This window comes from Apteryx mantelli, chromosome 1, assembly GCF_036417845.1.
Source record: "Apteryx mantelli isolate bAptMan1 chromosome 1, bAptMan1.hap1, whole genome shotgun sequence".
Lineage (NCBI taxonomy): Eukaryota > Metazoa > Chordata > Aves > Apterygiformes > Apterygidae > Apteryx > Apteryx mantelli.
The window spans coordinates 1,023,553-1,050,795 of record NC_089978.1 but is presented as its reverse complement, the minus strand read 5'-3'; the positions used below and the strand labels follow the sequence as shown (position 1 = coordinate 1,050,795).

The 27,243-nt window shown below is 46.0% G+C and overlaps 1 protein-coding gene and 2 pseudogenes across 1 annotated transcript; all 3 read right to left on the bottom strand.

Moving 5' to 3' along the window:
* Nucleotides 1-7,151: 7,151 nt before the first annotated feature.
* Nucleotides 7,152-14,094, bottom strand: LOC106496800 (olfactory receptor 52B2-like). The gene is made up of 3 exons (XM_067289484.1): nt 13,183-14,094; nt 10,359-10,436; nt 7,152-7,265 (listed from the first exon to the last, which is right to left on the bottom strand). The coding sequence occupies exons 1-3, from the start codon at nt 14,092-14,094 to the stop codon at nt 7,152-7,154; spliced, it is 1,104 nt and encodes a 367-aa protein (XP_067145585.1).
* Nucleotides 14,095-20,806: 6,712 nt separating this feature from the next.
* Nucleotides 20,807-22,606, bottom strand: LOC106489342 (ubiquilin-1 pseudogene; annotated as a pseudogene).
* A 2,208-nt stretch (nt 22,607-24,814) lies between these two features.
* Nucleotides 24,815-26,484, bottom strand: LOC106489340 (ubiquilin-1 pseudogene; annotated as a pseudogene).
* Nucleotides 26,485-27,243: the final 759 nt, after the last annotated feature.

Genomic DNA, 27,243 nt, shown 5'->3' with positions numbered 1-27,243 from the left:
TTGATCAGGGAGGATCTTCTCCCCGTGGCACCACAGAATATAAAGAACCCTCACTAATAGGTCACCACAAATGAGTGGGATGAACTCATTATGCTATATACATCATTTGAATGTATACTTCTGAGTGAAAATAGAAACAATTCAGAACTATTCATATTGAATGCATTATCTGTGTAAAATTAAATCACAGTCCTCAATCTTTTATTCTGTCCTTGAATTGTGATTTATCATATAATTTTCTCTACTCCATGAGTTGTGGTATATTTCTGCTGCCCACAGAAGGAGTTCATGCCGTAGAAAACCATAAATATGCATAATTTTTTTTTTCTTCCTGGCCATTGAGGTTGTAACATAGCTTTCTCAAGTATTTGTCATGAATACTGTAATGAAGAATTAAACTTCAGTCTAGGAAAGAATTCAGTATGTGATTAAATCTATGTATGTGATTAGTCACATTGTTTTCACTCATCATGTGAGGAGCCATTCACTCACCCTTTAGGAAGTCGTCAGGAACCAAACAATGCACAAGGATCAAACGCCTTTGTACCTTACTGAAATTTGGGTGAATGCAAGAGGTTTGAATGAATATTTGCCCAATCTGTTTTAATATTGGATGCCCAAGTCTACCAAATATCATCCTATCACACTAGATAGGCTGGGCACAAGGGTAAATTCTCTGGTTAATTTTCAACCTTATCAATAATCCCTTCACTAAGCATAATCAGAAATTCATGGATAGTGGAAGGTGTTAGGGCTTTAGGCAAATTTCTGGGTGCCTGACTTTGACCTGCTCTGAGATTATGGTAACTGAACAGGACATGGAAAATGACTGGACATGGCATAAGAAATCAACAGATCAACAACAGATCAAAATGTGAGAAGTGAAAAAAGTTATACAGAGTAGTGATGGATGCTTGAATAACAGGCGGTTGAAGGGGAGTTGTATGCAAAATAGCCAGACTTCACAGACAACAGGAGGGGAATATTGGAGACCTTTTGGGGGATCCTGCCAGGAAAACAGTACCTACTTAACCTAGGTAACAGGAGAACAGCAGAATGGATGGGCCATGCATCCTGCTGTCATCATGTCAGCACCAACCCAACACTTCCTGAGAGAACGGTCACTAAACAGCATTCCTTAGGGGTGCACAGTAAATACTCTCAAATCAGGATGCTATGATGGCCTTTACACAAAGCCATGCGGATGTGCAGTCACTTTCCTTTAGCAAAGTTCACCCCATCTACCCTTCATGCCTCCATGTGTCTGATACACATTTTAGTAGGAAGTGATATTATTATATTATTACTTATCTACGACACAGCCTAAGTCAATAGTCTTGTGTTGCTTGTGTCCAGGTGGGTAAGTGGTGAGCAGCTAGGATTTATACATCTTCATACAGAGTTCATCATACAGAGAAATAAATTCTTTTGCAGTGTCCTGAACTTAGGCCAGCCACAGTAAAGGGCTGAAAGCCTGTGGCTGGGCAGACCAAGGGCAGGCGGCATGCCAGGCGCTCGCTTCCCAACAGCATCCGTCCTGCAACCTGAGGCCTCTAGACAGCAGCACTGCTTTGCAGTTGCAATCATAATGCTAAATGGGCTTTCAGTAAACGCATGTGTCTGGCCCACAAACTTCTCTTAATCTTTAGACTCAGCCATTAGACAATAACATTATCTCTATTTGTTTCTATATTGCAGAGGCAGTTTTATATATTGCAGTTTTAATATACATTTTATCACTATTTTAAACTCTTGAATTTTGGGAGATGTGAAATACTACAGCTGCCTCAAACATCAAATCAGTGTAAACGGAATGAGAACATGACAAGAAAAGATGAATGTGAGTAGTAAGTTATTAAACAATATTTCCTGTATGATTCCTGGAGCTAGAGCCTATCTGTTTGTTTACTTTTATTACATTACCTGAGAGGCTGCACTTAAAAATACAGAATGGTGCACTACCCAGGAAATTGATAACTGTTGCATGCTATTTTCTTCTGCTCAGTGGAACAAATTTCTCTTTTTGTTACCCAAGACTAATGTGATTTTGTGGTACCAAGTTTTATGCCTTTCCTTACACAGTGTAAATAATCTGCATTAAAAAAAAAAAAAAAAAGAAAAGAAGAAGAAAAAGAAGAGTGAAAAGTGTTGTTAATTTTCCCAATAGGTAGTAGATCTGAAGGAAAAAATGGCTTTTCATCTCATGGAAGAGAATTTTATCATTTTACAAAGTACTGAGGAAAGTAGTTTGATATGAAGCTTGCTTGTATTTATTTTTTTGAAAATTAGAACCATGAAAACATTGCTTAAGTAGCCCAAAATATTTTATTTCACTTGCAGCAATATGAAATTATGCCATCATAAATAAAACCTTCTTTTCTTGGTCATTTAATATACTTCGAAGGACACTTGGATCCACTGCCTATCTCAGAGATTGCAGAGGTAAACTGTTGTGCACAAACATGCTCTTTATAAGCACTCTTTGGGACTTATATCCATGACCTACAGTCTCTATTCTAGTCCTTATGACAAGCAATCAGTTGTTGCTTTTGGTTTTGGCGTGCGCAATGTCCCAGCGTCCTGAAATAGCGGGGAAAATGTGTCCCTGCAGACCTCAGAGTCCCTTATGTCCCAGCTTCAGCTTATGCTAACACTTGGTCCACGGAAAGAAAAACAGCTTTTTTATTCTCATGGGGAAATGTTCAGAGCCTGCAGCACACCTTCGTGACAAGAATGTCCAAACACCAGTGCCACTGAGCAGGGCTGCCCACCAGGGTGGCCTGTCTCTCCAAAAGCACAGGGCCAGAGGGAGCTGTTGCAAAAACAGTCCTTGTGAATAAGCAGTTCGCTTCACCTTTGCATTAATTTCTCTCCTATGGATCCAGAGTCTGACAGCTTGTTATGGTAACGACCTAAATCACTCAGATCTTTTGTAGGGCTGAAGTGCTCCAGGAGCCACAAGTGCTGAGGCCGCAGCTGTAAGCAGCAGCCAGCACAGCCGGGACCATTTACTTGCCAGTCTCAAGCCCACTAAATAGCACAGGCACTAAAAAAGGTATTTCTCCAACATTTGGGTCCTTGGCTCTCGCTCCTTAGTTGGTTCAATCTGCTTGCAGCCAGCAATCTGCAGTAGGTATCTGTATTTGCAGTGGCGGCTGTGTTGGATTTGCACAAGACTGCTGCATTAATTTTCAAGAGCGGTCCGTGAGAGCACTGTGCCTCTCCAGCCATACACGTACTATGCGTTTGAACAATGAGCTCCAAATTTTGCAGCTCTGTGCCACCATTCCAACTGCAATTAAACGCAGATAGCCAAGTACATTGCACTTTCCCTGCCAACACTTAATAATTAAACAATATATGATTGTCTTGCTTGCAATTAATTTCTCCAACATTCTTTGTTTCAAGGACTTGCTTAAAAACCTAAGGGCTAAATGTCCCTCTGCCAGGTATCAGGTCCTGAAAATTGCAATATTTTTGCCAATAACTACGTGCACGAAATTCCTGTTTTATATAGCGCATCAAAGGACAGTCTGACCTTTTCAGTCTCCTTTAGTACATAGTAAACTGGATGGCCTCAAGATTATATTTTCATATTGTGCAGCTGAGGCTGCGAGCATGGACGTAAAGAGGTGGACCCAGAAGCAGAGATGTGAATCAAATTACACTCTTACTTGGATACAAAGCAGCAGACAACTCATTGAAAAGCAGACATTTCAAACTATGGTAAATTAAGTCCTATTGAAGCATGCTCAGACTGTTGCTTGAAATTACATTTTGTATTCTTAGGCCTTTTTAAAATCAGGAAAGCTTCTTTTGCAATAGGTTAATTAATTCATGTACTAGGCAACTTCTCTCTTCAGTAGCTAGGCTTGTGCACATGGACAAAAAGGGCAAGTTTTCAGGCACAGACTTTCCTCTCCAGACCTGAACACATTCAGTGCATGCTCTGTCCTTTTTTTTCATTAGTTTTCTAATCATTTTTCATCTTAAATATTGTGTCCCTTGAACAACACTTCAAGGTTCTGAACACTTGTATCATGTATTTGTATTGTGCTGCTTTTTTGCCCCAGTAGTCACTGTTTAATCTACATTCACACACGCACATTCTTATCTCCCATATCTTCCTTTTTGGCCCTCCATCACTAAACTCTGTCATTTACACCAATGAAACAAAGGAAATTCATAAGGAAATCATCAGGATAATCTGGCCTGAACTTCTGGCCATGTCCCTGACCAGCCTTGGTCAGCTGCAGCCCCCTTGGGAGTCTATGAACCCCAGGAGTGGTATCTGGATGGCTGCTCCACAGATGAAAGCTGCTCCTTTTTCAGTGGACATCTCTGCCCATGTTCACTGTGCCACAGACCCAGTCCTCCCCTCCCACCCAAAGATTTTGTGCTCCCTTCGCTTCCAGGACCCAGAGACGGTCTGAAGTCTCCCTTATTATCTGAGTCCGGCTACCTAACATTGGTGTAACACAAGATCTTGCCCTTTTGCTTCTGGACTCCCAGCTACTGTAGAAAGTAATTATGAGCTAATTAGAAACAGAACCTAATTTGTCTTATTGCTAGCTCAGGACCCGTTCCAATTTAGCAGGAGTTTGAACAAGATTACTTACCCATGCATAGTGCTATGCACTTTCATTGAGCGAGCCAGGACTGGCATTTCTTGAGGTGTCAACAGAGTCCCAAATTAAAGCCCAAGGTTTGATTTCATCTGAGTTTTGCCCTCCATTAATTCAAATCATGAATAAAGCTGAGATGAAACTGAGTTTGCATTGTTTTGCTGGAGTGGTGCAAAGTCCTTGGGGACCCTGGCGACATTTCATAAAGTTGCTCCATAAACAGAGGCTCAGTGGCGTCTTGCTGGTGAGACACTGGCAGGCTGAGCACATACTTCTCTCATTCAGAAAATGCAGGTAATAATTCCTCCTGAACATTTCTGCGGAGGCTGTTTGGTCAGTGACACAGCTATATGTGCTAGCTATTAAACTGCCTCAGGTACACCAGCTGAATTTATCAGAAAGGGTTTTATTGATCAATGAGATGCTGTTTACTCAATTCTCCAGCCATCCAGGAAAATTGCTCTTTTACTCTTCTCTAAAGGAGCAGTGCTCAGGACAGGATATGCATTCCTAAATCAAACCTTCTGAAAAATATTAGGCCAGATTTGACTCATGAATGCAAGGACAATTCTGCGCATCGAATAAAGATGAGACATGTGCAAAACTTAGTATAAATTAGGCCCAAATTAGTAGTTCAGATTAATGTAAATCAAAATTTGAAAAGCAAAGCCAAACATAGATGAGTTTTTTTACTTTAAAACGGCATGAATTCAATGATTTCTGACATAAAGAAATTCAGCTGCCCCTCCCTGGGCAGAGGCATCCTCTCTGTTTTCTGGAGGAACTGGTGACAACGCTGTAACTGTGCAATTTGCTGAGCATTGTAGCACTAGTTTAATTCTCTCTGGCAGCTTTTGTGCCTGTGCTGGATCATCTTCATGACAATTTTCAAGGCTAGGAACCAAGTGAGATTTTATCAGTTTTGGAACTGAGGCAGTTCTTTTTTCTTTTCTTTTTAATTATTTGTTGAAATCTGAGATTCATAGTAAGACATAGAAGGTCAAGATCTGCACCAGCTAAAAAGAAAGATATTAGGTTCTAAAACAACAGTTTGGGAGTACTTTTCATTGTAATATATCAGGCTTAAGGCAGAGCAACAGCTAGATTTAGATGATTTCTCAACTTCATTCTGACTCTTCATAGCACCGTAGAAGCTTTTCAGAAAAAAAGTATTTCTATGCAATGGAGCAAGACCTATCCAGCTGAACAGGTGCAGTTTAAAGGCCCCTTGGATTTTTTTCTTCAACAGCCAAGATTTGAGGTGCCTTCATAGACTTCTGATGATCTAAGTCAATCTGCATTAGCTGTGTTTTTGGTCTTTTCTGTTTTGTATATGGCCATTCATTCCCAGTTGTCTGATCCATTCTGTGGGTGTCAGAGGCAAGTGCATCCTCCCTGTCACTGGTTTTCCTGGTCCCAACCGAGACCAGATCCCGGTAGTGGTAGGTACTGTGCACACACCAGATGACAGTCCTTTTTTGGATAAATTGGAGCTCAAGCTGTCTGGTGCAAAGCAGCTAGCAAACACAAGAAATAGGACTAAAATAGAGCTCTTCGCAGCTCAAGTTCATGCTCTGTCTTCTAGGCCACATGGTCTTCTGCATGGGTTATTCTACATTTTCTCCTGAGAATACATTAAAAATCTTTTTATTCTATCATACGGATTCCATTCTTGGTAGGAAAATAATTTTAAAAAATCTCGACTGGCAAGGATTGTCCTGTCCAGTCCTCAGAAATGTAGAGACAGCCAGTGCTTAATGAGCACACGCCTTCCATTTATCATTGTCATCTCCAGCGCCTGCACCCCAGCACAGCTTTTCTTTGCAAATCTCCCTTTTTCCTCCTTTCTCAGATATGGGTTCCCCTCATTCACCAGTTATTCGCTCCTTTCCCTACTTGTTTATGCTCCATCTACATGTATCTTCCCACTCACTCGTGTAGCACACTCATCCAAACTTCAGAATTACCCAAAGGTTAAGGACACAGATATTTGTCAAAAGACATTAGATAATGATGTCTTCCTCTCAGTGCGGCCAGCTTTGTGTCTTCATGGCATAAGGTTACAATATTTATGCCTTTTTTCTTTTATTTAGAAGGAATACTGGAGCTAAACCCCACAGCTTCATGGCCATCTACAACCCCCTGCAATATGCATCTGCCCTGACCAACCCCAGAACAGGCCCTGTGGGGCTGGGGCTCACGGTGAGGAGTGTAGCACTAATGGTGTCATCGCTCTTTCTCTGAAAAGGCTGCGTTTCTGCAGACCCCATGTGCTGGCTCACTCCTCCTTTTGCACCCCAGTTTAATCCAGCTGTCATGTACAGGCACCATTATCAGCAGTATTCATTTGTTGTCCTGGCCACACGTGGGCTAGACTTGCTGTCTATCATCCCGTCTTATGTCATGATCATTAAGACTGTGCTGAATATTGCATCCAAGGAAGAGTGCCTCAAGGCCCTGCACACCTGCATCTCTCATACCTGTGCTGTCCTGATTTATTACATCCCAATGATTGGTTTGTCCATGCTACACAGATCTGGTAGACACTGTTCTCCTCTGGCTCAAACCCTCATGGACGATATCTATAGATTTTGATTTCTTTGGAAAAAAAGTGTCACTGCTGGTTATTGTCTGAGACTCCTGAAAAAAAAAAGAAAAATCCTACAGCAAAAATTCAGACTGTCTTGCCAAGACATCCAAAAAGAGACTGGTACATTCTGTTATAGGAGAAATAAAAGTATAATGAAGTAGTGGTTCAGGGAGTAGGTATCATTGCTTCCCCCAAATACCCCATAAAAGCAAACCCCAGCAACAGGGAAGAGCTAACTGATAATGTTAACATCATAGCAAATGACTACACATTGGTCATGAATAATTTTAGATAAATAATACAAATGCAACTTAATGTGAGTTATAACAGAAAAATAAATAAAAAAAAATTAAAAGTGCAACTAGGTCCCAGTAAGGTTGAAGCAACATTTCCTTACTCCAAGAAGTAGATACAAACGGACCTCTGGAGAAGCCAACTATGTAGAGAATTTGAACATAATCCAAGAAGTAACCTACAAGTATTACCAATAAAAGACTGCCAAGACACAAGTAAACAGGAGGAACTGAGGGAGCTGATAGGAGGAAATTCTAGGAGACTCTGTAACTGTGAACACAAAACTAAATTGTCCACAGCTGTCTTTGTACTGCTAAAACTGAAATCAGTAGTTTATGCACCACAGGTGCTAGCAAAAAAATTAACACCAGTGTTCTCAAATAAAAGAGAAAGCTTAGGCTTATTGTGTAACTCCAAAAAGTGTCATGCCTTTACTGATGGGAAGCCAATATTAGCAGAAATTGATCATAAGTGATTTCAGTTGCCAGAAGGCATTGGCAAGAACATTGGAAGAAAATGCCCTAAATGTGTGATTTGCAAGTCAAATAAATACTCAGGATGGTAACTGGTGTGTGCAGACCCTCTGTCTAGACCATATGCAATGCAATGACTCTAAATACAGAATAAGGTTTGGTGCCTATCCAGCTGCTAATGCAGGCTACAGCTCTTCAGGGAGATGTTGTTCAGCACTTGCTCTCTCCAGGACCACCATTCCTCCTATGTCCTCCCTGAGACAGGGGCTGTTGGTCACGGCTTTCTGTCAGTACTTCATAATCCCATGAGCTATACCCCATCCTGGCCACCCCAGAGAGGACCGCAGTGGAATTAGCCCACATTTGCTGGGTTTTTGCTCCTGACCTGAAGCTGGAATGAATGCAGTCCTGCATGTCCCATGTGGTCCATCATTTGTAACACAACCTCACACCTACCACCACGCTGGCCTACACAGACAGCACCAGCAACAGGATCTAAGAGCTGGTTGCAGCTTTCTGAACAACAGGGATCTCACCACCTTGTGTTCCCATCCTCAGCCTCCTGTCCATGCCCATGCACTTCAAGGCCATATCTGAATCGTATGGATATTTTATACTTATGGTATCCTTCTCCCTTTCCTGACCCTAACTGCAATTCCTTGAGCAACTTCCAGTTCTTTAGGTCAGCCAAGGAGACTGCATTATGCAAGGATATATATGCTAAAGAGATCCAGAATACGGCCTCATCTGTCAAAACTGAAGCCTGGCATGTTTCTAACCAAGCTTTCCTTGGAAGTCTTGACAGTGACAGTGGCAAACAGCTCCAGATGGCCTCCCTCCACCCACAGCCCATCGAGAGGATAGGGAGGCTCAGGCAGTTGCACATCATTTTTCTCCTCCTCATTTCAGCAGAACCAGCGGCAGCAGGGGCTGAAAGGTGGTGTGAAATCTTTCTGTGGCTTCCACTCAGCGGAAGATGCTCATGTGACAAAATGAAATAGCTCCCTTGCAGGCTGTGGAGACCGTAGCCTTAGCTACAGGCTGTCAGCTTCCTTTTTGAACCAACCAGCAGTTGCCAGTTATCAAATTTCTGATTGGTAGCACGCTTTGCACAATCAGCCTTCCATATCGCTAGGAGATTAAGAATGGCAGAATTATTCTTACTGAATCATAATCAATACCTGAAGGACACTGCTGTGTCAGCTTCTTCAGACAAACACATTCTTTACAGATATTTAAGCCTGTAATGATTACAAATTTCAAGTTAAAGTTAGGGATTGTGCAGTGATAAAGTATTTAGTGAGTTATAAATATACACTTTTCATATGACTTTCTGCATATAAATATATAAAATATATATATTGTGATTGACAAAAAAGGTAAGGGGAGGTCTGTGCTGCCCAAATGCATGGGCAGAGGGAGCAGAGGTGGGCAAGCAGCACTCACTGCAGGCACAGGAGGCTGGTTTCACTCCAGCTCACAGAGCTTAATGTCCTGCTGCTCCCTGCTGGCCATGTATCTCCTGGGACTTGCAGGAGAAGAGTGCAGACATCCCCACCAGCTGGCGAACAGCCCTGCCTGGGTGTCCTGGACAGCAGGCTGGCAAGTCACAGGCTTCAGGAGGGCTCTTTGCCACTCAGGTGAGATATAAGGGTGAAATTCAAGTTTGTCCTATTGTTGTAATTGCTGTGCAGCTCGGTGTCAGGGCTGTGCACACTCAGTGCCCTTAATTCCCTTGATGGTCCAGGAACTCCCTGGCTCATCTCTGCAGAGATGAAAAGATGAACCCAGATAAGGTGATTGACTGAACTCCTAAGCACCTTCAGAACAAAGTATTGGACTAATGTTGTTACAGGAGTTGTCCCGGTGGGAATTTCGGGCAGTCCCAAAGATTCCCCCAGTCAGGTCCTGCTGGGCCTTGACCATACGACAGGCACTGTTTCCATGCTTTGCTAGTTGATTAGCATCCTGACCACCCCAGAGACTTACTCAGGCAGTTCCTGCTGTAGAATTGACCAAACTGTCCACAGATAAGAGACTTGTAAATAGTCAGTAGAAACTGATCCTGTAAGATATAATAGGTATGAGACGTTTTGTATGCATTTTAAGATGATCAATAGCAATGGATGCACTGGAGTAGTCACGTAGGACAAATGGCCAGGTGGATATGAGTTCAGCCCAAAGAAGGGTTTGAGGAGTCTCACTTGATCCAGCTGAAGAGGCCGTTGAAAGGACCCTTGCAGCAGAGACTCCCATCTACACCCAGACAGCGACCAAAGATCCTGTCTGAGATTTGATGAAGCAAATGTTACCCCATGCAAAGATCTCAATATTTTTTTTAAAAACACTCTGTCCATGATACTTTGTGCAACAGACCCACAGGCTTAAGTAAACACAATGAGATTTTTCCTTCTCAGCTGCTGCCCGTTGCTGCAGCTGGGGTATTTTTACTAGCTGGAAGGGGATAAGCAGGGGTAGAGTGAGCCTGGAGATTGGTAACCTTCTCCTCTGCTCTGCCTGGAGAGGCACAATCCAGCTCACACAGAAGGGAAGGGCTGCTCAGCCTCTCCTGCCCGTGCTGCGGGTCTAACCCGTGCCAGCCGTAACCTCTGGAACAGACTGCAGCGAGCCCAGCAATACTTGGAAACTGGCTACATTTCTTGCCTCTGTTATTGGAGAGCTGGAAATCTTGCTGAAAGATAGAGGCAAATATACTGATGTCAATCTTCTCAGACAAGGGTTTGTCCTGTGAAGTGTTTAAACGCACTCAGCTCTCATTAAGTTAATGGGAGCTTCAGTAAAGGTGTCCAAGCAAGGGTTTCACCTGCATTAAAAGCCTTGGTGGCAGTAACACTGTGTTTGGCCAACATGTGAGACCTGTGAAGGATCCAGTAATGGGGTGTTGTCAGTCAGCCGGGCCTCTGGGCTCAGCCTGGCAGACATGCTCCAAAGATGCTCATCACTGACTCTTAGAGAGGGGACAAAACTCTGGAGGTGGTCACTGCTGTCTCATACATATATAATATTTTTTCATCCAACAACTCACCATCAAAGCCCTCAGCAGACTCCAGAGACATTTCCAGTCCCCGCTGTGGAGGATTCCAGCCAGCAATTGAAATATTTTCCCAAAAGACTTCCTATCCAAACCAGGAAGGATTGGGAACTATGAGCATCCCCCACTACAGGAATGTTAAAATGATCTTTCTTTAGTACTTTCCATCAAAGGTCCCCAGCTGAGCATCTCCTAAGAAAAGGGCCCATATCCCCTCTCTCACTGGGCTCTCAAAGACATCAGGGTTACCCGCAGCCTGGGCTTTTACAGCACACTTGATCTGCTGGAAAGCACAGCCTTTGTCAGGTGTAAGTCAGACCCAGAGTCAGGCTGAATCCTCCCTTGAATTTTCAGGGTGGAGGGATCCATATTTTTCCCACATTCAGCTGTAGTTCACAGTAAGCTAAGCCTGTTTCCACACTGTCAATATCAGGGAAACTCCAGAGCATTAAAAGATCTGGATATTGCCCTTGGTCTCTCATGGATAAATGAGAAGTGACTCTGCTGTGCTTGGTAGTCCTGTGTTAAGGCTATTTGCTCCGGCAGAATGTCTCACAGCAGGCCAAGGGGCAACATACATCCATCTATTTGGGGATTTTCCCCAGAAAGCAAAAGCTTCAGATGACGTGGCAGTATCTCAGGGACCTGCCCAGCCAGCTGCTGTAGGAGACATGGCTGCGGTGGGAGGTAGATCAGGCAGAACCCAGCTCCGTTATTACAGATTTCCCCCAAAACAGTATTGTCTTTTTTTCCTTGCCCTTCATTTGTAGTGAAAGCTAAAAAGGATCCCAATGTATCATGTCAACTGTGGCTCAAAGAGGCCTCACACCTGAATTCCTCTTCTTGGTTGGCATCCCAGGCCTGGAGGAGTCTCACACATGGATTTCCACCCCATTTTTTGAGGTACATCAGTGCACTAATGGGAAAGGGTGCACTGGTGCTCATTATCGCACAGGACCCCAGGCCCACGAGCCCATGATTCTCTTCCTGTGTGATGGCTGTCACCAGCACAGTGGAGGACAGTACTATGTCAGTGGTGACCAGCACAGGTAGGGAAAGATATGTGGGCTTAGGGATACATCAGTGGTACCAAAAGCCCCGAGCATTTTCTGGTTCAGTTCCAAGGAAATCTCATTGGGGGCCTGGCTCACCCGGGTGTTCTCCATCCATTTTGTCTCTGCCATGGAGTCGTACATCCTGTTGGGGCACTGGTGGAGTTCTGGAGTCATCAAATAAATGTGGATAGCAACAAACATATGGAAAGCATCCTGTATTGGGATGTTTTCAAGCTGTTCATTTTTAGCCATAGGGAGGCTCCCTGCAACCTTGCTGAGCTGTTCTCGTTCTCATAGGGCAGCTTTACCGTGCCCATTAGGAAAGGGCACTCTGAGCAGTGAGAGTTTCCTCAGGCAGAGCCTGTCACTTCTGGAGCCAAAAGTACTTCTGTGTCGCATGACTTGATGCCTCTAAAGCATCCACATTCCTCTGTTATAACCCATCTTATTAAAAAATAAACAGTTTCAGGCATTCTTTTTGGAACAGTTTCTCATCTACACATTTGCTTAAAGTATAGTTAAGGAAAGGACCTCATACATACTAATCTGCAACACTTGCTTTTATTTCTGTATTATTCCTTTTGGAGACTTTTTCAATTCTATGCATTTTAATAGAGAAGCAATTCCTATAATGAGTTCTGGTACACACCTGCAACTCAGAGGAACAAGTTCATTACACATCTTTTCATCTGACACCAGAGAAAAAGACTGAGATGGAGGCTTTGCTGCTACCCTGAAGTGAAAGCAGTCAATCTCCATTTTATAGGGAATTTCCCACAAATGACACAAACTGGTATAGGTTCTCATTTCCTTGATCACCCTCTTTTTCCAGTCCTTTAAAGAGCCTGACTTTGTTTTTTTTGTCTTAAATTTTCTATGGACTGTTGGGGAAGGTGACATGGGAGATCTTAGGTGTTCTGTATTTGACTGTGATTGCAGAAGATTCAGGAATGTTACCTGAAACAATGCAAAGAGAGAAAGTTTGGGGGCTTTTTCTGGAGTCCTGCCAAGATATTCATCATTTTCTGGTAGTGACATCTCGCTCTTACTCACTCATAAAATGATTTGTGGAGCAGCTGAACACTTTTACAACCTTCTCTTTTATCTGTCTTGTTCGCACACCATACACGATGGGATTCAGCATCGGGGGGGTGAGTACATACAGGTTGGCCAGCAGAATGTGGATGTGGCGGGGAATCGTGTGACCAAAGCGGTGTGTTAAAACACTGAAAGATGCAGGGACATAAAAAAGTAATATAACACAGACATGAGAGCCACAGGTGCTAAAAGCCTTGTGACGGGCAGTCCTAGAAGGGAGTCTGAATAATGTGAGAAGTATCAGGATATAAGAGACAGCAATTAGTACTATATCTAACATTATCACTGTAAAAGGCACTGCTAGGCCATACAAGATGTTGACGGAGATGTCGGCACAGGCCAGTCGGGCTATGCCCATGTGCTCGCAGTAGGTGTGCTGGATGACGTTGTGCCCACAGAATGGCAGCCTTTTCAGAAGAAATATACATGGGAATATGATGCAGAAACTTCTCACGACAGCCACCAGGCCAGTTTTCATGATGACTGATTGTGTCAGCACAGCCGTGTACCTCAAGGGATAGCAGATGGCCACGTACCGATCGAAGGCCATGGCCACCAGGACCACAGACTCTGCAGAGTAGCTGAAATGCAGGAAGAACATCTGGGTAAGGCAGGCACCAAAGGAAGTTTCCCTAGCGTTGAACCAGAATAGAGCCAGCATCTTGGGCACCGTTGTGGTAGACATCATTAGGTCAGCAACAGCCAACATGGACAGGAAAAGGTACATGGGCTCGTGGAGGCTTTGCTCTGTCTTTATGACAAACAACAAGACACCATTTCCCAGCAGGGCTGCAAGATACATGGAGCAGAACAGGATGGAGATCCAGATATGTGACTTCTCCATGCCAGGGATGCCAGTCAGGATGAATGTTGCTGGAGCCCAGCTGGTGAAGTTGAATGGTGGCATAATCTTCACCTGAAAACAAAGACAGAAGACACTGCACAACTTTATTTCACATACTAAAGCTATTCCATCGTTGCCTGCTACCAAATGCCTTGTATTACCTTCTCTAATCTGCTAATGGCCACAGCCAGAAGTATGATCCTAAATTATGTAGACCCGTGGTCTGCAAAGTATTGCAACATGTACTTCTCCTATGATGTGAAAAGGGCAGCTGTCCAAATTTTCTCTTCACTTGATTTTAGCATGGTGTAAGTGCATTTTTCTTCCAAATATTTCTGCTTAGACCTGGGTGAATGGAGACCAAATCAATCCTCATCACCCAAAAAAACACATTAAATTGATGTACTGTGAGTCCAGAGTGGAGAAAGGAGGGAGTCACGCAAGGAGAGAGAGGAAAGGTCAAATTGTTGCAGGGATGCACGAGATATTCTCTGACATCAAAAACTGCAGAGGGAATAATAGAGAGTTTTAAGATACCTGAACTCACACTAGGTTAGAGAACAAAATTGTCTCCGAGTCTGAAGTAGACTGCCCTCTCATTCCTTATCTCCGAGCTTCTCTTTTCTTTTGGCTTTGGGACTGAAAAGCTGCTGCTTGTTTTGCACCTCTTTGTCAATGACAATCTAGCAAAAATAAAATTTAAACAGGCAGTTGGAGGGTCCTCTGGGCCATGGGAAAACCTGTGTGAGATGGAGTTCCCCCACCAGCCAAGGAAAGGGCTTGCACTGCTGCCCTGGAGAGGGTCCAAAGGGCGCTGGAGGCTGGGTCAGACCCAGACTCACACAAATTAAAACAGGACGCCACTTTCTTTCACCAGCTTCTGCAGTAACATTCAGCTCTTAAGTATCAAAACCCAAAGTAGGATTTATTCCACACAGCTGAGATGAGAAAGTGATGCAAGTACTTTAAAACAAAACTGTGAGGTTGCTGCACACCAGAAGAGTCAATAGACTTAGGAAAAAACAAAACAGTTGTATTTTTAAAGACAGAGGTGGATCTCAGTTCACCTTCAAGTGGGAGAGGGGAGACACCGTTTCAGGTCTAAAATATCCCAATCCAAGAAAGTCCAAGGAATCTGCTCCAGAGAAACAAAATAAAACAGAGAAGTCTTTTAAAAAATTAATGACTGTAATAAACCATGCTGTAAATTAATTAAATAATTCAGTATAAATATTGCATGAAATAAAAATATATGTGGTATATTAACAGGCATAAAATGTTATTAATGCTGATAGCATATAAACTCTGTGCTGTTATACTAAAAGTCAGTGATCTCTTTGCCTAACTTCTGACGTTAAACTGCAAGTAAACAGGGGTCCCGTTGCACCTGCAGGTGGGACTCTCAGCACAAACAGGAGTTTCGCGCCAGAGGAGCATCTCAGCAGCGGAGCCCTTCCTCCACAATCTAATCACCAGTGTACAACCGCATTAATGCAAACACAGCACTAACACTGCATCTGCCACAGCTACCTCTGCGCACTCCCTTGGATCCTTCTTCTCTTAAAATATTTTCAGCCTACCTTAAGCTAAAAGCTGTAACTTATGAATTTATATCCCTACAGTGATTCTTGTTCCAGCCCAGATGTGGGCTCTGGCCAGGGGGTCCGTGCGGGGATTGCTTTGATTTACCATCCGAATTGTGCTGTCACACCATGCTTAACTAGGCAGCCCTTGCTCTCAAAAGCGAGTAATCCCAAAACCATGGCTGGTCTGACATGTCAGCAAGGCAGGGAGCCCTGGGAAGCAGCTTTACCTGACAACTGTCGGCTGGGAAACTGGCACCTCTGAGCCGGAATCCAACCATCCCAGAGGTCCGTCCCTGGCTGCACATGGGGTCACAGCCCACCTCTCACCGGACACAACTGGACAACACCAACCCCAAACGCCCAGTGCAAACAACTCACCATCTCCTTGGCCCTAACAGGGACGAGGATCCCTGGCCGTGCTCCGGGATGCCAGAGCCAGGAAGGTGGATGCATTTGTACAGTGTCTCTAGGATCCCGGAGGGCCGTGGGGAAGGCATTGCACCATGGTTAGCAGCTCTGTAAGTGTCCTTCAGTCTATTAGATGTTCCCTGGGATTTCATCCCTCCCTGCTCTTCCAGTCACCCCTGCACCACTGACGTTATGAGCAACGGTGCCCTGTGCAGACACGTTCATGGGTCCCCAGTGCCCAGCTCCATATGTGCCCTGGCTCCCTCCTCACCAAGCACGCAATTACGCTCACGTGGCTCTGTCCTGAGGGCCCTGCTTGAACTGATGTCAGGTAGCTGCAGACTGTGGCAACACACAGCCAGACTTTAAAAACAACAGACATGTTGAGTCCTAAATAAGTGGTCTGACTTTTCAAAAGTGCTCAGCATCCAGATTTAGAAACCTGACTCAAACAGTCACTTTTGCAAAAAATCTTAGCCACGTATGTATAAATAGCAAACCATGTTTTGAATAGATTAGCCAGCATGATGCATCGCAGACGCGGTGATCAATGCAGCAGAAGGAATTTGGAAAAGTTTCCCCATAGCAGTGAGAGAAGCAATCCGTGGGCTGTGCTCTTGTGTGGGGTGGAGGAGGCTGGAGGAAGAGTCAGGGGGCAAGGAGCCCTCCCCGAATGAGTGACAGGATGCTGACCTCGACTCCATCGATCAGCCCTTCTTCCCACAGGAGAATCCTGCTCTCCTCAGTCAGAAATCTCAACCATATATAGGTTTAGAAATGTGCTATTCTATATGAGCTGTTCTCTGCAGGGTGAATCATTTCAGTCCAAATGAGCCTTCAAGCAGAGGCAGCCGTGCATGTCACAGGCTCAGGAGCACACCCACACCTAGAGAAACATGGCATTTGTGGCCATGAACAAGAATAGTTTCACAAGAGCAATCCTGGAGCTCACGCCTCAATGCACATAAAACTCCCAAAAGAAAAATCCCGCCGTGCTGAAGCTTATGTAGGATTGCAGACATTTAGGATTGTTGTACTAGATAAGGCACAATGTCCGGCTGGGTCAGAGCACGGCGCTGGTGCTGATGGCCCAAGGGGTGGTGAGAATGGCTTGGTCCATCCTGCAGTGGCTTCACTGCTTGAGGCATCAAAAAAAACATGATTAATGCTACCTAGGGTGACTCTGGACAGATGGTGTTCATGCTTCTGACCTGGCCGGAGACATCTTCCAGGAATTGTCCATGATCTGAGTTTGTGTCATTGAATTAACCAGTGCAGGGAGCATGGGTGGGTACTGAGGCTCAGCCATCTGTACTAATAAATTGGGACATTTTCTGGTGTTTCAGTCCTGGCCAGCTAGCAGCCTCTCAAACGATCCCCAGGCACAGGGGCTGGCCCTGGCCAGGGCTTCCCCTGGTTTGGAGGGTGGCTGTCGTTAGCAGGATGGACAACGCCATGCCACCATGCGGTCCTGGCGCACGTGGTGATGCGAGCACAGCCGCCAGGACTGGGAGAGGTGGGAACAATCTTGGAAAAAGGGATTGAAGAGCCCACCAGAAATCTGGCCTCAGTTCCCCTCTCGGACATGGACTCCTCTCCAGCAAGACCCTGAGATGCAGCATTCAACCAAGGTGCAAAATTCTGATCCCTTCAGCTTTGCATGCCCCAACCTGGGAGCTGTTGAGCTTTAATGTCACTAAATGAGATGAGACGCAGGACTGGGGATCAAACCCCATGGCTCACAGCACTGGGCAGAGGTGGCTGTTGGGGTAAATCTCTCGGGAGCTGCAAAGCCAGGGCCAGTTTTGTCAGTGCTCTGGCACACTGAAGACAGAGGTAGCATCTCTTTTTAGAGATGCTATCACCCATGTCTTCAGGTGCCCATATACCTTTAAAAAAGCCCAGCTTTCAGGCATGAGGAATATAAGCTTGCTCGTAAGTTAGATAGCTGTGGTTTATCAACCCAGCTGCCTCCGTGGACAAGGAGAAGGGAGAAGGATGTGCAAAGCAGTGACAGTTCAGGCTATCCTGCAAGCGCAATGATGATACTTACACCCCCCCCCCCCCCCCCCCACTGCACAAAGTGCAAGGAAACACAGACCTCTGGCAACTCCCAGGTCTCTCACACACACACACACACAATCCCATAGAGAAGCTGAGCAAAATCAGGGGGTCATTTCTGTGAGAAAAAAAAAAAATCTACATTCAGTGACACCTTCATGTGTCATGAATTCCTCTCAGGTTTGCCAAGATGCTTATAATGAAAACAGAGTAAAAATACATTTAAAAATGCAAATTATTTTAGCACTTTTTTTGTAACTGAAACCTTAAAGCTGCCTGAATTTGAAATATAAGCATTTTATAGAAATACTCTGTTGCACCCATTTTTAACACACTTTCTGATGTGTCCTATTCTGTCCCTCCTCATCTCCAGCCACTGATCTAGAAGGACACAGGTGTCATGTAGGTCCTGTGTCTCCCATCTACCAGCCCCATGTGGACCTCTCAGATGTCCAAGACCATCTCAGATGGTGCTAGGCTCCTCTGCGTGAGAACCACCAAGATCTCCACTAGCTGTGTTAGGAGTTTTGGTACACAACCCACATCTGTATCCCTGTGTTTGGTGTCTACCACCTGCATGTGTCTCACCCCAGCAAACATCCCAGCACACATCGCATAGGCTCTGTGCATGTGTTCAGCCATGCAGGACTTCGACAGCAGCTGTTGTGATCAGTCTCTTTGAGCATGGCCAAAAGGAAAGGGCACTTTACAGCAGCACAATCCTGAAGCAACATCAGCAGCTTTAACTGCTGGAAGAATTTGTAAACACTCGGCTTGGCGTTGATACCACTCTCCTCAGGCCATGGCTGCTGCATGGAGACCCCAAAGAGCCTGTGCCTACCATCCCTTGGGACAAACTATATCCCTGGGGTCAAAGCCGAGACCAGCTTCTGGAGAGAGGGTAGGGCTGAAGTTTTCCCCCATCAGTAAATAGAGGACATGACCAAGATCAGCTTGTCAATCACTGCTGGAGGCTCAATCCGTCACAGTGAATTGGCTTTATCACAGCTGGTTAGACTAAGCATGCCCACTGGCATATAAATGGTCCTGCATGAAGTCCGCTATGAGAGAGGAACACTTCACAGGGCTATTTCACAGCCACAGTCTGTTAAGCATGCAGCCCACCTCCACAGGCCCAGTTCTACACTGGTCCTTACTCCTCCCCCAGGCATCCCAGGCCTGCACTGCAGCTGCCTCTCCAGGCTTTGCAATGGCTGCAGTTCAAATCAGAAAACAAAAATAATTTGCATTCACTCAGCAAAATGTCCTTATGCCCTCGGCAGCTCAAACAGTGGCAGGCAGGAGGGGCAGACCCCCCCAGCTCCTCCCTCAGAAACAGCCACTGACACCCTTTTCCTCCTTTATCGCATTATTCAGGTCAAAGAGAATTCTAAAACTCCAGAAAGGTGAAAAAAGGGGAGCATGGGGAGAGAGGGAACAATTTGCAAAAGTAGCAAGGAGAGATTGGACACAACATGTCTGAGTTTGCCAATAGCTAAAGACCGAAGAGGGGGTAGGTAAAGGAGTAGGAGGTAAAAGACATTTCCGGGTAGAAAACCTCTCAAGGGACATATGGTGAGGGAAGGAAGCCAGGAGAGAATGAATGCTTGCAAAAGAAATGAGTGGGAAACCCAGGGCAGGACGAAAGAGGCTTAGAGTTTGGATGCCAGGACAGAGAGGGGAAGGGGAAGGAGCAAGAGAGGGAAGATGTGATGAGACTGGTGGAGAAACAGGCAGAAGGGGCTGCAGGGGAGGTAGCTGGGATGATCCTGACCATGTTTACACCAGGTCTTGAAACCCTATGGCTCTCCCCATCAGTTATCAGGATTTACATTTTAAAGACTGCATTAAAAAACATTATTGTTGCATGTGATACAACCCCATTCACAGCCTCAGACTCACAATCACACATGGCAAAACATAGGAGACAGCACTTGTGAAAAGACTCAGCTCTGGGCCTGAGGAAGGGATTGGAGAAGATGTCCTAAACCCTGTCTCTGTCCCAGGTCCCATGTGTGACAGTGGGCAAATCACGAGTTTGGGATTTACTGATGGCAGAAGCTCTGAACTGGTGAGTGAAGCTAAAAACTTTTGCACAAGAATGGGTGGGTAAAAACCAGCTGTGAACATGATCTGGATGGAAATCAGAAGGTGATTTCTAGTCATCATGGACCTTCCTCCCATAGGAAAAGCACTGGGAAAAGTGACAGGCTGACTTTCAAAGCAAAGTTTGCTCAGCTGAGGAAAGGCAGGTGCCCACAATGGCAGGGATCAGACTAGATGGCTTAGGTATTCCCTGCTGCTCTTCTTTATGGACATATTTCCAAAAAAGCAGCTGTCAAAGTGCAATCATTTATTTTGGAGTCCAAATGGGAGCCAGGTTCATTTATCAGCTCGTCTTCAACATCTCTGGGTCTCAGTTCCTAACCTGTAAAATGGCATATTTTCTCCCCCTGATGTCTTTTTCTGATGTGTTTTTCTCTTGCACACATGGAGCACAGACTCTACCCGTGCACCACATTCAGACAGGGCCTGCCCTCACTGTTTCTGTAACACAGAGAACCCCTCATCTCTACGGTTTTGGATTTGAGGCATCTGTGCAGCAAATAAGCAATGAATTCTCATAGATGAAAGAAAGCTACAGTACACAATGTCTTAATATGCACCCTGCTGCTTTTAGTGCGTAATAAGACCAAATTACAACAGGCAAAATGAACCAGTTACGGGATCTCATTTGATGACTGTGTTTTTGCCAGTATCTCAACTGCTGCATTGACCTCTCCTTCTGTGTCAATCAGAGCCTGCAAGTTTGCATTTTGGTCCTGGAAGCCCATGGCACTGAGCTGTTGCATTTGTCTATCAAATCTGGTCTGTGGTGCTTGCTCATCAATCTCCTCCTGGCTTTCTGCTTCCTCCTTATCTGACACTAGACTTACATCTTCCTCAGACTCACTGCTTTTTGCAGAGTCTTCCATGCTTTCCAGATCCAGTTCCACATCTGGGTCCCCCAAACCAAATACAAAATCTGGAACTTCTGTTGAGAGGGTCTGTAAACCCAGCTGGACCTGTAGCAAAGCCTGCAGTGCTCTGGGGTTTCTCAGCAAGGATGAAATCTCAGTGTTTTCCATCTCTGGGGGCAGCTGCTGTGCCCTTTCATCTTGCAGTTGAGAATTTCCATCACTTAAAATATAAGTGTTATTCAGCAGCATTTGTGCTGGGCCCTGGGGGTTTGTTAATGCACTCTCCAGGTTATGCATGAGTTCTGAGTTTTCTGTTAGCTGCTGGACCATGCTCTGAATCCCTCCCGAGCTGGGCACCACTGCACCTGCTGCAGGCCCCAAATTCAGCACAATAAAACTGTGGTCTGCACTGTTGTAGGCATCCTGGCCGTCATAGTCATTTGCATTATCACTAGCCCTGTTTGACTGAGGGGCCCAAGGATTGGGTAATGGTCTCCGGTTTTCAGTACAGGCTGGCAGCCTGGCTCGACTCAGGGACGGGCTACTGTCCAGTGAAGCAAATGGGTTGTTTCCCAGTTCTGTCTGCACAGCATCCAACATGGGCTCCTCAATTTCCCGGTAGAGCTGTTCCAGAGCACCGTACCCACCAGGTATGCTTTCAAGGTTGTGCAGGGCACGGTCATGGTTCCTTATCATCTCTTGCATCATGGCAGGGCTGCAGGAGGCTTCTAATATTTCTCTGATAAAATGTGGGTTGGTGAGAATGTGGCTGATCTCAGGATTTTGTTCAGCCAGCTGCTGCATCTGAGGGTTGGACATGATGAAATCCCTGGCGAGTTCGGCACTGGCAAGGATGTTCTGCACAGAGGAGCTCTGCATTATCTCACTTACCAAGCCATGCAAGGACTCATCTCGCTCTTGAACTCTACTCACCAAGTCCGACACGTCTGTTGAGTCCAGGACTATGAGATTTATGCCTGTCACCCCAGTGGGAAACCCTAGCAAAAACAAGTTGTTGTTGATGGTATTCAGATCCAGGTCTGAACTGACGAGCTCAGACAAGAGGTTTTCCATGGTTTGGGTCACTAGTTCCTGGCTGGAGGTCAACAGGTCTTCAAAGTGACCTTGGAGTTCAGACATCATAGGATGGTTCAAACCTGGGTTTTGCAGATCAGCTATGCTTCCCAAGAAAAGCAAGTTGGAATTACTGTGGCCAGGAGGTCGCATCAGTGTGGTCGCAGTATGTTGATCTGCCAGGCCGTCCTGTGATCTCTTTTGGGACCTGATGACAAGGTGGATGCTGACCCCACTGTGAACTCCATACTGGCTCAGAGTGTCCTGATCCTTGAGGATTTTCCCAGCAAATATCAGCGCCAGCAGGTCAGGGGGGGTTTTGAAACGTTTGGAGACTTCTTCCTTAAACTCCTGGACAGTGCTGCTCTGAGAAACCTCAAACTGCTCCTTCTGCTTGAGGGTCTTCACAGTCACTTTGATGATATTTGAGGAATCCGTGGTGACAACTGGTTGACTAGCCCCTGCTGCTTCTTTGCTTTCGGACATGGTGACTCTGAGACTGGGACTGTGCTTTGGTCTGTTGTAAAGCAGAGGTGCTGGCAGAAGATGGGAAGCAATGGGGGCCGGTGGCTTTCAGCTGAAATATGGGGATGGTTGTTCCTCCTGTATGGTGACAGCTGCCTGGGAGGGAGCAGTGAGAAAGGGGCAAGGGCTGCTTTTCCCTGTGGTGCAGCCAGAAGCCAAGCCCAGAGCACACATACCAGCCAGATGTTGCACAGCTGCTCCACTCGCTCACCAACCAAGGGGCTCCCTCATGTTCCTCGTGCTGCTGCGGCCCCTGCCCGCACAGAACTGCCATGCTGCCAGCCTGCATGCACTGTGACCTCACCAATGATGTCACAGTGAGCAGCAATGGCATGAAGAGGGGACATCTCCCTTGAAGCTGAGTTTGGGCTTCCTTGCATCTGCTGTCCCTAATCAACCTAGTCCCAGAGACATGGGAAGCCAGGGAAAATCCAGGCTTAGGGGACTCCAGACCCGTTTCCATAAGCCTCTCCTGTTGGGAGATGACCTCCACACCTGGCAGGGTGCAGGCTGGCACCGCTAACATCATTGCAATGCTCCATGGCACCTGCTCTCTTCCCTCTGGTCCTTGCCCACTCATTCCCTCTCACCAGGCTTGCTTCAGGGATGTGCTGCTGCCCAGCCAACTTTGGGTGCCCTCACAGTTTTGCTCCCAGACCTGCACACCCACATGGAAAGTCAGGTCCCTCCTCTCACAGGATCCAAGGAGTGTGGTCTCTGTGCTCACCACCTTCCCAATCCCGCTGACCCCAGCTGCATGGGAAGGAAATACACCCGTTCTTCAGCCTGAGCACAGAAGCACTTCTCTTTTTGACTGGGAATCACTGTCACAACAAGATGCAATGGGAGCGTATGTTGGTTTTACCCCCTGGGATTGTCATAGTGCAGATGTTCCCAGGTAAGGGTCTTTAGGCTGAATTACACAGGTATGGGAATAGATGGTTTTCCCAGCCCGGCCCAGCCAGGTCTTCCTTACCTGGAGCAGGATGTCCCCAGCTCACCTGCAGAAGCTGCTGAAAGTCTCCCCTCTCCTCCACAGGAGATTAGCCACCTCTCTGTGTGCAGGCCACCATTGTGCTAGGCTGTGCAATTTCAATATGCTTTAAACAAGGATTTAATTCAGTCCTCATGAATGCTGTTAAATTTAATTCAGTGTTAAAAAAAAAAAGTACACTGCAGCATAACTAGCAAAAAACAACACTCTTTCACCCAAATGAGAAAGCTGATGTTTGTTTCAAAATTGTATTCCTAATGAGCCAAAATAAGGTAAATTTGTCTTTTCATCCCATGCTTTGTTTCTTGTTTTTGTGATTTTTGGAAAAAGTTTTCTCTGTCTCCAGTCTGGTGCTCAATTTCTTCATTCGCAAAATTCAGAGACTAACTTCCATGGAGCCCGTACAAAAATCCAGGTACACATCAGAAAAACAGTTTCATTTGTTTAGGCTTTTTCCATAGCTTTCAGGTTATTTAACCAAAAAGTTTCTGAGTCATGTGCAAAGAGTGCCTATTTTATACCTGAAGCATGCTAAGCACATCACATGGTAATTCCCCGAAGTACATGGTATGGTTTCTTGCTCTGTTATGGACATCAGTGTGATCTGGGGAAAAGTGACTTCTTGGAGTCAACACTGCTGTGAGATCTCACGGGCATCACTGCGACAAGCAGAAATCCCTCACTGTGCATGCTGCACCCAAATGCGAGGGCATGGGGGACCCATTGAGGGCATCTCAGCCCTGAACAGCACTTGCTATTCAGGGCTGTATGGAGCTCACCTCCTGTCAGCAACACAGGGTGGCAGGGCTCTCCCAGGTAAGTAAACCTATCCTGCTGTCACAGGCACCCATATCCTCCCAGATGTAACCATGCAACACAACTCCATGTTAAAAAGGGTTTGCTGCACTATCTGGAGCAGCCTAGTTACTCTATGGGGAATTCCTTTTGATTTGCATCCCAGATTTATTTATTTCCTGATTTGTTAGAGGAAAGGCAGTAGTACATCAGTACACATTAATACAGGCAGCTGAAACATTCAGTATTTTTAGACAAAAAAAAATAAAAAGAAAAGAAAAAAATCCACTATCTCAAGGAGATGATCACTCTCCACAAAACCGTGAACCACACTGGCTTTCATTTTAAACGATCAAAATCCAGGTGCTGAGATGAGCAAGCTAGGAAACATTGCTACGATGAATGGACTGAATGCTTCCACCTCTTTGCTGTTGCCTGTCTGCCTTTCTGGTGGCAGTAACAGCTCTGACACTTTCCTCACCGTTAAAGAAGCCCATTAACTTGAGTTGCTCTGGTTCTTCCTGGGATTTGATTTCTGGAGCTTGCTAGGGTTCAGGACTTGTCCCAAGAACTGCTTGTAGCATTTGCAGCGTGTTTAAATGTTGTTGTTCCTCCCCTGATGGTGTCCATAATGCGGGGGTGATTCGCCAGACCCAGTGCTATTGCTTGCAGCATTTGCAGAGTTCCCAGTATTCCCCAGACTCCGCGGACGGAAGGTGAACCATGGAATCAGCACAGGTGCTTCTACCACGAGGATCTGCAAGCCCTGCTCAATCTGTAAACAAGCCTGAATGGCCTTTGGGTTAGACATCGCTGCTAGCATTTCAGGGTTCTGGATCTGCTGAAAGAAGTCTGGCATCCTCTGCACGACGTCCTCTTGCTGCTGCGTGGCCTCAGCGGAGGGCGCAGCCGGGGCTGCCAGCTGGAATCTCTGCAGCAGCAACAGCATCATCCACTTTGTGTAGAAGGTGCACAAGTTCACAATCAGCTGGAGGGATTCGGTGACCTGGTGGAGCATGCTCTGAACGCCTCCTGTGTTGGGGGTCTCAGCTCCCACCCCAGAGCCAAGGCTGGGCAACAAGGAGCTTTGCCCGAGCAGGTGGGTGGTCTTGCTGGTGACACTGTGATCAAGGTCAGCAGAGATGCTACTGGTACAAATGCTGGTGGCACTCTGGGAAGGAGAAGGAGACCCTGAACAGTCCCTAGTATCATTACAGGAGAGCTGGCTTCCCCTGCCCGTCCTCTCCAGGGATCAATTTCTCACCAAGGAAGCAAAGGAGTTGTTTCCAAACTGCTCATGTGTTGCATTCAACAATGCATCCTGGCTCTCTGTGCCCGCACACATCAATGTGTTGTCACATCCTGGGACATTTTCAAGGTTGCTCACTGCTTGGTCTTGACTCCATATTTCCCGCAACATATCTGAGTTCCTGACAATGTCCAGCATCTCCTTCATGACATTTGTGTTGTTAAGGATGTGGATGATCTCTGGGATTTGCTGTGCCAGCTGCTGCATCTGTGGGTTGGCCATGATGAGCTGCCTCATTAGGTCAGGGTTGGAAAGCATGCTCTGGGCAAATAGGCTTTCCAGCGCCTGCACCATGACTGCTGAGCTGGGCACGCACCGCAGCTGGTTCTCCTGCTCTGTGCTTTGGGCACTCATGTCCGAGTTGCTGGAGCTCCTCCCAGCCAAGACAAATGTGCTGCTAGAAGTGGAGGAGGCTCTGGGTGGCACCAGGGAGGAGCAGGCACTCGCAGGTGGGCTCCCTGCATGGAACAACTCTTCCTGGGATCTCCTTGGCTTTCTGATAACAAGGTAGACAGTGACGCCATCGTGAATCCCGAGTTGCCTGAGTGTGTCCTGGTCTTTTAAAATCCTCCCAAAGAATACCAGCACCAGCTGGCTGGTCTGGCAGTTGAAGTGCTTGGAGATGACTTCCTTGAACAGCTTGATGGTGATGTTTTCTGGTACCACAAATTCCTTCTTCATCTTGGGTGTCTTCACTGTGAACTGGATGATGCAGGGGTTGGCAGCAATGACTGAGGACATTGCTGTTCTTTCTCCACTCTTGACCACGGTCAGCACAGTGCTTGTATTTTGTTAAGTGATGATATTCTTATTGTTACTATTATTTCAACTGTTTTTGCTGCTGTGCTTTCAGGTATAGAGGAGTGGGAGATGAGAGGTGGGAGCTGACCTGGCCCTCTGAAACGCCAGACTCTGTTCCCAAACCATCCCTACCAGCCCCCTTGCTCCTGTGTCCATGCCACTGGATTCCTCATTGCCTTCCTCCTCCTGCTGCCCCTTTCTTCTGGGCTGTGGTCCGCTGGATTATGACATCATCAGTGACATCTTCACAAGCAGCCACAGCAACGGTGTCACCTCTCCATCCCCCCATGCTTACATGGACAGAGACATCATGATCAGGAGGGTTTCACAGTCTGGTTGGACTCCACTTTTACCCTTGCATCAGGCTGTGCAAGTCCAACAGCATCGTCTGTGCGTGGTCAGGATCAGTCATGAGAGGACAGATCCTCCTCTGCTCTGCTCTTGCTCTTCTCTGCACTTGTGTAAGATGGGGACTGTCCTGGTCCGTGGGGTCCTGGTTGTCTCCACTCACACACAGCCAAGTGCACAAGTTCCCTGAAGCAGGGACTGTGTCTCCTCTTGCTGCCTGAGAGGTTTCCGTCAGAGACCTTTGGATGCCCAAGGAGACAATTCAGTAAGAGTTTCTCACCCCATCTCCTAAGATGGACAGGGCTGCCCCAGTTCCTGCAGTGAAGAGGCTTGTGACAACTCCACCTCAGA